The sequence below is a fragment of the Anopheles darlingi genome, chromosome 3 (genome assembly GCF_943734745.1).
Source record: "Anopheles darlingi chromosome 3, idAnoDarlMG_H_01, whole genome shotgun sequence".
NCBI classification, from domain to species: domain Eukaryota; kingdom Metazoa; phylum Arthropoda; class Insecta; order Diptera; family Culicidae; genus Anopheles; species Anopheles darlingi.
The window spans coordinates 70755968-70765967 of record NC_064875.1 but is presented as its reverse complement, the minus strand read 5'-3'; the positions used below and the strand labels follow the sequence as shown (position 1 = coordinate 70765967).

At 48.5% G+C, this 10000-nt stretch overlaps 6 protein-coding genes across 11 annotated transcripts in view; 2 read left to right on the top strand and 4 right to left on the bottom strand.

Moving 5' to 3' along the window:
* Nucleotides 1–497, bottom strand: part of LOC125953707 (uncharacterized) — a 19333-nt gene extending 18836 nt beyond the window's left edge. For 2 of the 5 annotated variants that reach the window (XR_007468971.1, XM_049683439.1), the window contains exon 1: nt 1–325. This exon is cut by the window's left edge and continues 400 nt beyond it. The gene's annotated coding sequence lies outside the window, so the exon portion shown is untranslated. The other 3 variants (XM_049683440.1, XM_049683437.1, XM_049683438.1) reach the window with 3 other exon arrangements.
* Nucleotides 498–691: 194 nt separating this feature from the next.
* On the top strand, nt 692–1768 carry LOC125953725 (NADH dehydrogenase [ubiquinone] 1 beta subcomplex subunit 7). 2 transcript variants are annotated; one of them, XM_049683476.1, is made up of 4 exons: nt 692–835; nt 902–1050; nt 1282–1450; nt 1507–1768. In XM_049683476.1, exons 2-4 carry the CDS (start codon nt 939–941, stop codon nt 1601–1603), a joined length of 378 nt encoding a protein of 125 aa, XP_049539433.1. In that variant the 5' UTR covers nt 692–835; nt 902–938; the 3' UTR covers nt 1604–1768. The 2 variants fall into 2 exon arrangements, with proteins under 2 accessions (XP_049539433.1, XP_049539434.1); XM_049683477.1 differs by lacking the exon at nt 692–835 and having other exon boundaries at nt 842–1050.
* Nucleotides 1769–1820: 52 nt separating this feature from the next.
* LOC125953723 (protein PBDC1) lies at nt 1821–2406 on the bottom strand. The gene has a single exon (XM_049683474.1). It carries the CDS (start codon nt 2300–2302, stop codon nt 1841–1843), a length of 462 nt encoding a protein of 153 aa, XP_049539431.1. The 5' UTR covers nt 2303–2406; the 3' UTR covers nt 1821–1840.
* On the top strand, nt 2363–4950 carry LOC125953714 (regulator of MON1-CCZ1 complex). Its single transcript, XM_049683457.1, has 6 exons — nt 2363–2502; nt 2653–2761; nt 2837–3332; nt 3393–3788; nt 3857–4723; nt 4783–4950. Exons 1-6 carry the CDS (start codon nt 2474–2476, stop codon nt 4842–4844), a joined length of 1959 nt encoding a protein of 652 aa, XP_049539414.1. The 5' UTR covers nt 2363–2473; the 3' UTR covers nt 4845–4950.
* Nucleotides 4892–5651, bottom strand: LOC125953724 (adenosine 5'-monophosphoramidase HINT3-like). The gene is made up of 3 exons (XM_049683475.1): nt 5368–5651; nt 5103–5296; nt 4892–5026 (listed from the first exon to the last, which is right to left on the bottom strand). Exons 1-3 carry the CDS (start codon nt 5591–5593, stop codon nt 4994–4996), a joined length of 453 nt encoding a protein of 150 aa, XP_049539432.1. The 5' UTR covers nt 5594–5651; the 3' UTR covers nt 4892–4993.
* A 108-nt stretch (nt 5652–5759) lies between these two features.
* The window catches only part of LOC125953710 (vacuolar protein sorting-associated protein 8 homolog), a 4546-nt gene continuing 305 nt past the window's right edge, over nt 5760–10000 (bottom strand). The window contains exons 2-3 of the mRNA XM_049683443.1: nt 8422–9971; nt 5760–8331 (exon numbers count right to left, since the gene is read on the bottom strand). Coding sequence (XP_049539400.1) covers nt 6159–8331; nt 8422–9971 — 3723 coding nt within the window. The 3' untranslated portion in view covers nt 5760–6158. The remainder of the gene's footprint in view (nt 8332–8421; nt 9972–10000) is intronic.

Sequence of the window (10000 nt, the reverse complement as noted above, 5' to 3'; positions counted from 1 at the left end):
CTTCAATACAACATTTCAGCATAAACCGGCAGGCAAAGCTGCTGGATAAATAGATGTAGATTTCTGCTCCGAACTCCTTCGGCACCTCAACGCGCACACACGCACGCACGCACGCACGCACTACATAAGTTCACGCGCAACCCGCGGCGGTGCGTTGGGAGGTGGTTTCTCTTTATCATTTGACCCGGGAGTATACCATTGCCCCCGTTGTTCTGACCGCAATTCTACCCTTGCTGCACCGCACAGAACCGCAACGGAACCGAGCCAGAATTTCACTTCCAAAGTTGCGGAACTTGCCCACCAGGTGAAATTTTTTCAAGCAATCTTTTACCTGCCTACCGCGATGGAAACACTCGATTCTCGGTGCCCGAGGAACGGTCGAACAGTTTATCTTCCTCTCGGCACCGTCTAGCACATCTTTTCCACAATGATTTCAGTAAAATTTCACCGTTTTCATTCTACTCTCGCGGCAGCCATTGACGGCGTTTTCGTCATTTTTCCTCTCTTCTACCTTTTGCACGAAAACATTTTTCTCCTCTCCCGAACTGTCAGTGTCCGTCCACACTCTCAGTAACAGCCTCAGCAGCCATTTATCGCCATTTCGGTGCATCGAAGTCGGATGTAAGGTAAATATTCGCTGAACAATTGCTCAGTAATAACATGTATTACTATGTATTATTATTTTAGATGATAGTCTGAAACTTTTGCTTAAATTGTGATGTGTGGTGGCTACAGTAACGTGTGGACCCGGCCTGATACACACCAGCAGATCCATTGACGTTAACGCTGAAGTTCAGCAAAAGCAGCCGAAAATCACAGAGCCTCCGTGAAGAAGGTGAAAAATTGATTCGCAGCGAACAAAACAAATTTAATATCTGCGCTTTGGCTGGATTCATTTCAGCACTCCTGCCAGCAAAAACGGCGCGAGCGGCGTGAACATGGGCAATTACGTGTCGCTTTACTTGACCAACCCCAAGGGAACTCCGGTGCCGCTAACGGAGCCGAGTTTTGATCCGAATCTGGGCTTTCCGCAGGGCCGGAAGGAACGAGGTAAGCAATCCGACCGCGATTTTCTTTTTAGCCTTTCCTGACACACCGGAGGCCACCGGCCGGAGTGTACGCGACCGACCAGCTGCACTCGACGACTGGAAATCAACACCAGAGATTAGGATGTCGCCAAATGGCTGTATTCCATTACATAACACGGCACCGTGCGAAGCGGTGCATCAAAACAAACGGATGGCGGCGCGGCTGAAATAGGAATTTCCGTTTATTTTGTAGTAATGATTGCAACGCAGGAGGAAATGGAAGCCGCCAAGTTGCCGCTTGAGGCCCGAGATTACTGCGCGCATAAATTGATCCAATACCGTGCCTGCCGCAGCGACGTGTGGCCCTGGGCGTACAAGTGTGCCCACGAGAAGCACGAGTATTTGAACTGCGAATACGAAGAGTGAGTTGATGCAGTTCCGCAATTGGATTAAGCTAACCGGTTGTGTTTCCTTACAGTTACATCCTACGGCTGAAGGAATACGAGCGCGAGAAGCGGTTGCTGCAGCGAAAACAGAAATTCGAAAAGAAGCAAGCACAGGAACTGGCCGCTTAACAGATAACAGGATCGAGTATCGATGTTGTATCATTTCACTCCAGCAGAGAGCAGCCGGTCCTGTGTGTACACTTCCGGCCTCTCGTTGACACACGTAGAGCTGCTGAATGTACATGAATCGTTAATAGAATAACATATTTCAACGGTAGAATGCGTCACAAGTGATCAAGCAGTTTGGAAAACTCAACCATGTATTCCGAAAAGGGTACAAAATGATTTACAAAATGAAAATGCGCTTTATTCGTCCTCCTTATTCTTCAAACTTCCACGAAACTTGTCCCGAATGCAGTCGTTGGCACCTTCACGGTTGCGCGCGATCTCGATAGCCCAGAACTGCGCTCGGACCACTAGGATGGCGTTTTCTGGTCGGAACTCTTCCTCGGCGTTCGCGCGCAACAACGTGCCAACGCTGTAATCGTCCAGCCGGCTAAATTTCGCCATGTAAGTTCTCCATTTCGTCTTCCCCTCGGGGCTTTTCAGATCGTTTTCATCGATCACGCGCACGTTCATGTCGGGAAACATGCGGCGAAACTGGTCGTACAGTTCCTCGTCGTAGGGTGTTAACCGTAACCACCGGGGATCCACGCTGCACAGAAGGTTAAAGTGTACCTCCGCGTGATCGACAGCCTGAACTGCCCACAACTCCTCGACCGTGCCGTCGTTGGTGAATTCTTCCGCCGGTCTCGATAGAACGTCCATTCTGGTGGCCCACAATCACGCTGAAGCAGCTAATTTAGGCGAAAAAAAGGAATCCAAACCCGGTACAAACAACCTCGTTGTCGTCGTTGACATTTCAGCGCCTGGTCCGCACAATGGAATAGCGCCTGGTCAAATTATCGCACATCGCCAGCTGATCTGGACAATTGCTGGATGAAATACGGCAGTAATATCAATAAAAGGTACCCTTAATTATAATTTGTACCAATTACAATTAGAAAACAGGCCCACAAATGGTTTTTTAAATTATAAAATAATTCCACAAACGAAACTTGAAAGTTTGTTGTTGTGTGAAGTTTGTTGTTGATTCAAGGATTTCGGTAATTCCACAGAATGGACACCGAGTTACAGCATTATTACTTGGAACTTTCCCCGGATCCTGTTCGATTCGATGGCACAGGATTGCTGACCAACGTGTTCTTCGACGACGCAAAACAGCAGGTTAGACGCTTGTGTTTGCAGCTTCCTAAAGGAATCTTCCTCCATCAGCCAACATCTCTGTTTCCACCCTCGCAGGTGATAGCGGTTCGTTCCGGTGGTGCCACGGGAGTGGTGGTGAAGGGGGCCAGAGATGGAGAGAGCTTCGTGTTTTGTATGGATCTGAACTCGACCGAAACTCCGGACGCACAGATACGTTCGATCAAGTTCTCCGCCGACAATCAAATGCTGGCCGTGCAGCGCAATGAAACATCGGTCGAATTCATCAGCTTTGGACCGAACCACCGTCCAAACCCCCAGGATATGTTGCTGTTCAAAGGAAAGAACACGATTTACGGGTTCGTCTGGATACAGGAGCGACAGGTGGCTTTATTTACGAACGTTGGCGTCGAAATCCTAATGGTGAACTACGAGAAACGCTCCCTGAAATCCATCAAATCCCTTAACATCACCGTCAATTGGTTCAGCTACTGTCCGACATCGAAATTTGCATTACTGTCCTCGAACGTGGGCACGATTTTGACCCCCATCATTCTGAAACCATCCACCATAACAAAACTGCCTCGGTTGGAACGTAAGTTTAGCGAACAATACGAGAGAACATGTTCATAATTTCACATCTTTCAATCTGTAGTCGGTCTCGATCAAGGCTGCATGGGAAAGGACGTAACACTAGCACAGCTCTATGGCACTAACGCGATATTGATATTACGCCAACCCTCGAATCGTCCATATGAAGTCGTTATCTACTTACTGAATGGCCCCGGACTGGCACCTAAGAAATCACATATTCTCAAGCTTGGCCAGAGTGGCCGCTTTGCGATGAACATTGTGGATGATGTCGTGATTGTGCATCACCAAGCCACAGCCAGCTCGATGCTGTTCGACATAGCGCTCAGTAGTAGCGAAACAGAGCACGGTTCCGGAGCCACCATTCATTCACCTATAATACCGGCCAAGCCAATCCGCCCCTTTCAGCTCGAGGTTCCTAGCATCTCCCTCGATGGGAAAACGATCAACTGTGAACTGTGTACGTGGGTTCATGCAGACCGAATTATTGTACAACTAATCTTACCCCAAAACTATCTTGCTTTTCAGACACCAAAGACTGGGTCCTGTTTCAACCAAATATCGTTATCGATTCGAAACTCGGATGCCTATGGTTCGTACAGCTTAAACTCAGTGCGCTGTGTGCGCTCATCACTGACCGGTTACGCTTAGTTGAATTTTTGCTCCAACGCACCGATGGAAAAGTCGTAATTCTATCAGTTTTGAAGGAAATGATGAGTACCGGCTACAGTGGCACCATGCTTCCCGTGGTCGAGGGTATCTTCAACAAACTGAACGCACTCTACAAAAGCGTACTCGACAGCGAACTGCAAAACCAAATGGCGCTGATTTCAGTGGCAAAATCGCCTATCAAAGCACCCGTTGTACCGCGAGTACTTATAGATCAGGGAGATTTGTATACGGCTGTGTTTTCAACCATCATTGACACCCCTCAGTTGGGGAAAATATTGCTCCTGTATCTGAATTCGCTAGCACGCCATGGCATTAGTACCAATCATGAACTCAGCAAAGCCCTTCTGATCGACCTGGTCGAGCACCGGCAGTTTGACACCCTGCAGTTGTTGCTCAAACATTCCGCTTTGAATGAATCGAAAGCGTTGGCCTGCTTTCTGCTATCGCTATCGAACGCTGCCTACCCGATTGTTTCGCAGATGGCTCTCGATATGCTATCACGATTGAATGCAAATGAAATTATTCTGGAAGTGCTGCTGGAACGTGGACAAATCATAGACGCGCTCCGGTTGGCCAAACAGATGCCAGGTGCCGAGTCATTGCCGGCCAGAAAGTACCTGGAAGCAGCGTATCGAACCAATGATTCGCTTATCTTTCATTCGGTTTTCAACTTTTTCCAAATGAAAAATGTGCGCCTGCGTGGCTCGCCGGACTTTTTGAAACGTGAGTACAATGTTACCGCCATTATACGTTTAATTTATATTTTATCCTTTCCTTTCCAGATGAACAATGTGGTGAGTATGTGCACTATTATCAAAGTTTAATTGCGAATCAATGCTTATAAAGTTACCAAGTTCGCTCTTGGACAATGTCAGGAACTACAAAAACTGGTTAATATAAAGAGTCGATATATTTCTCGAATGATACAAAATAAATTTGTATTCTCACGACGATGTTAAACAAGAAAAAATGAAAGAAAAATGATGGTAGATTCTAGCCAGTTATAGAATTCAGCACCGCTTCATCCTGAAACAAAAAAAAACAACGAAGAAAAAATTGTGCATCAGTTAGAGAAAAAGAACAAAATCGAATCCCCTTGTACCGTCTTGAACCACATAGTGTTGGGCCGGAAAATCATTCGGCCTACGAATCCCATGTTGGACACCGGTGCTATTGCGTGCATATGCAGGTGTTTTACGGTTGTAAATGGTGGAATGTGAAATCCGAAAGATGCCTCCCCTAGGCTGATCTGATTTGCCTCTAGGACGCGTACCAGCTCCTGTTTGAGCTCCACGACTGAAAGAGAATGAAACGAAAGGATTGCCATCATCCTGAAACGCGACACTGTTATCTGCCGCCGTACTTACGCAAAGGCTTATCAGCCGCGGTGAGTGAGTTAACATTTTCTATATGATACTTTGGTACGGCGAGGTAATGGAAGTCGGACGCTGGTTTGATATCCCGGAAGATGCAAATACGCTCGTTTTGGAACACTATTTCTGTGGCCGCGTCATTGCCTGCTGCTATCGTACAAAACACACAACCCGGTTTTATGTTCCCTCTCGTGCCGCTTTCGTTAATTTGGGCAGCCATTGGAGGAAACTGGGAACTGTCTGGCCCTGGTTTTGTTATTACGTGCTCTCCTACCTTTGTCAACGTCAACCACGACTGTCCCAGAAGAGGGGTTTCAAAGTGTCCGTTACCCGTTAGCTTGAACCAGGTTTCATGATCAGTGTAAGGTGTTCGGATGTTTCAACCAACCAAGCAGCAGCATAGGACAGTGGCGTTTCGAAAACACATTTATTTTCAAAAGTCTTTAAATACATCGTTACGATGATATAGATCAGTCAGCATCTCGCGGCAGCTGTGAAACTGGCGGCATGCATGACCCCGATAATAACACTTTCCGCTGGTTCTTTAGCTAAACAATCAGATAACGTGATTAGATTTGGTAGATTTATACTATGTGTGAATACGAGGTTTTGTCACAGCTAGAGAAGTGAAATGCTTCAAATAATAGTATCCATTCCGTCATAGACACTATGCTAGACGAACAAATTAGTACGGATATAGGAAGGAAGATGTAGCGATGAATGTCTCATAGAAGCGCGACGGTTAATGGCCACTAGAAAACAGTGCTTAGTGCTATGATTGAACACTAATTACCTATAGGTGGCGGTGCTCTCAGCTTTAGCTTGCCATCAGTCACGGTATCCGGTGTGATAAACAGACTTCGTTCCTTGCAACACTCGACGGTGCTAATGGAGCCCCGCTCAATGACTACCGTGTCGCATCGTGGGCATTTAAGCTTTCGTAATGGAATGCCGTCATCACCTTTGTCGGAACGACTGATTAACGTGTCCGTTGGCGCATCGATTGGTAGAGTGCAGAAGTTGTTTGCACACTCTTGGTGCATGGCGTGGCCACAGTCTCCCATCACGACAACGGGTTGCTGGCGATCGGCGTTGTACAGGTGTGCACGGCATACAATGCATTTGATCGATTTGACCGTCAGACCACGCATCGCCTGCCGATGCTCTTTGGCCAGCAACATATGTAAATCCTTCCCCAAGATACGTGCGGTCGTTTGAAGCAACAGCGTCTCGTAGGCAGAATTGGACAACATACCGATCAACAGGTGTTTGATGTCGCCAAAATTGCCGGTTGTCGTGCCAGAGTTTAGCACGAGCTGTACGAGCTTCGGTAAATCGACAAACTCACTCGCAGAGTGGAGAATGTTTTTCGTGATGGAAGTCAGATCGTTACGAGCTAAAACGGTATTCAGCAGTGAAAACCACAGCAGTTCTCGTTCACTCTCCACCAGTACGGATGAAGCGCGAATGCAGAGTGCGTTTATCTGTAGCGCGCACGATTCGGCAGTATTTTCAGGTGTTGCCTTAAGGCTCGCTTCCGCTATTTCGAATGCGGATTGATAGTCACCCTGCTTCTCGTAAAGGTAAATGAGAGCATCGCTTAGTTCGAAACGTTTCACTATGCGGATGGCATTATCAAGGCGATAGGAGTCATTAGATTTCAAGAAATCCACCACCTCAACTGGCCGATGTTGACACAGAAGCTCTAGATAGCGTTCGAGATCCGACGTTTCCAACTGAACCGATTGTTTGAGAAGTGCTTCAAGAAAGTTGAACAACCGTTTCGATACACCATCCCGCTCGATGATTTGCAGAAAGCTGCTCAGGAAGCGCATAAAATTCTCGACCAGCACACGAGCCGCCTGTTCGGTGTTAATGTCGACGATTTGACAAAGATTCCTCATCACCAACAAATACACTTGCCGTCGCGGGTCGGTTGCATGCTGTGTAATGTAAGAAAACAACTGCAAATGTCGGTACTCGTCTTGCAGATAACAGCCAAACACTTCCTCGTATCGGCCTAGCTTTTCCAGCAGATGTTCGGCTACGTGGTAGCATTTGTTCGTCATCGCAATCTCGAGCAACTGTTCGATTGGCATGTGCTCTAGGCAGTTGGATCGCAGTAGCTCAAGCCAGGTTTGCTCTCGTTCGAAATGCTCACGCCGTGTCAGGGTTACTTCGATTGGAATCGTTAGATAGTTGATGATCTTCTCCAACAGAACATCGTTTTCGGGCAGCTCACGAGATGCAATCTGTTGCGCGATAAAGTTTAGCAGACTGCCAATCTGCGACCACGCCGCGTGCTGTGGTGTAAGGATCTCCAGCAGAATGTTGATAATACGTTGGCGCTGAGATAATCCGAGCTCACCGTTGAATTCTTTCTCCTGGAATGCGAGCGAAATCACGTTCAACGTTTCGCGGGTATCAAATTCGAGCAGCTTTCGCAGATACGGGTACGGTAGCTCATCGTCAGTTGCGTTTTTCGAATGTATAACCGTAAGGCAACGGAGCACCTCGTGCTTAACGTTGGGTATCATTTCCGGTGCTATTTCACCGGTAGGGTAGCCACGGCCGGCCAGACAGCTGGAGATGTACACCAGCAAACAGTTACCAAGCAGGAGATCGTCACCGTCGGGACGGATCTGCGGGATGAGATCGGTCAGCGAAACCGTATAATCGCCAAGGGCTTTCGTGTTGAGGTACATTTGGGCACGGTACAGTCGCTCTTTGCGGCAGATCGTTAAAACCTGATGCAGATCCAAGCATTGCCAGTTTAATTTCAATATGATAGCTTCCAAACGGACCGTTTCGCGATGCTTCCAAAAGTATTCACACAGCACCTGAGCAACGCTGGGTGCCACCGCGTCCAGTTGGTCACCTTCGATGTGTTTGGCAATGATGACAAGGTAGTGATCGGGCGAAGGTAACCGATCATAAAGCTCTTCCCACAGCAACTGCCTGGAATGGAAGTGACGAGAAACCAAAAGCAAATTAATCCCATATTTTACTCCCGTATGATCGGCGCTCTGTTGCAGGAGGATAGCTTACTTTTCACCGATCTCGATCAAACAGGCCACAATCTGTTCTAGACACAGGTCAGGGGTTTTGCTCGTGGCAATCAGATATTCGTCGTACATGCGCAGTATGCGCTCCTTAGATGAAACTAATCGCCGTTGACGACCTGAAGCCGCCCGGTATCCTTCGATGGCGAGCTCAATCGCTTCATCCCAACGCTGCATCGAGGTGAGGTAGGATATACGATCGCTCCATGCGCGCGCACTGATTGCATGTAAGCTTTTGCCACCGAGCATGTACAGCTGGTTGCCTTGCGAGATGACGGTGTTGTAGCATGCAGCAGCCCCTGCTAGAGCCAGGGCCGGTGACACATTACCACCCGTAGCCAGCCCTTTGAACTGAGCCGAATTGTACATGAGGCCTACATTCGAAAGATCAATCATCTCGAGCTCACGGTTAGTGCGAACATCGGAGAGATGCAACATTTCCTTGGTATCCAGGCACGCGATCGATTTGGGTCCGAGCCAATGGATTGACAGCAGGTTGTAGGAAAGCTGGATGTGGCGAAGAAACAATAACGAAATGCGTCCACTATTGTAGGTGATCTGATGGAAGAACAGATCGCTGCCCCGTGCTGCAGCTAGCACGGGATCGATGGAGCGCGTCGAATCAGCCGCTTGTATTAGCACCATCTGCCAGGCGAGCAGTGGCAAGCAGTCGGGATAGCCTGCCATAGGATGGAATTTGATCACCTTCAGCCGGGGACGGATGAGCACGACAAAGAACTTGCTAAGCGTTGCCAGAGCCACTAAAGTATATGTTTTTAGTGGATGATCCTCATCACCGAGCAGCAACGGTTCAACGGTACACACCTCACCCCGAGCACCACTGAATAAGCAGCGTGAGTCGCAGCCCCTGATTCCGAGTCTCCGAGTGAAATTGAGGCTCCAGACCGAACCTCCCGAATCGGAGCACAAGGCTAACGATGGTCGATTTGTCCACTTCAGATGCAACACGCCCGTATTCGGTGTTATCACTTCATTCAGCGTGCGTATGACGTCGCCGGTTTGTGTATCGATCATGAGTATACCGCCGCGAGCAAACCCAGCCAACAGACGGGAGTTATCGTCGTTGAACGCCATCGCTGAGACCGCACCCTGCGAGATGCCATCCTGGCAACACCACTTAAGCGTTTGGGTGCAATCGAACGCTAGGATATGTCCGTGCGAAGTACCCACGGCAATCATCATCGACACGGCACAAGACGTGGCCAATCCGGCATCGACCCGCTCGACAGCCGATGTAAGCTGGGCCGTTACCCCTTGCAGAACAACGTGCCGTAAGATTGATTCTAACTTCAAATGATCATCCAGCGAAGGTGTCGGGGTTGCGCCACTCCCCCGGCTGCCACTTTGTATGATATCATCCTCGGCGATCGACGATTGCACTCCTCCGTTGCTGGCATGGCGACCAACGACGCCCAACGCCGACACGCTGTCGAGATCGCTATCGATTTCGCTCAGAACGCTCTCCAGCGTAGGCAGAGTATCGACGGCCGGTATGGAATACTCCTCATCATCCAGCTACAATCGATAAAACAATAGAACGCTTG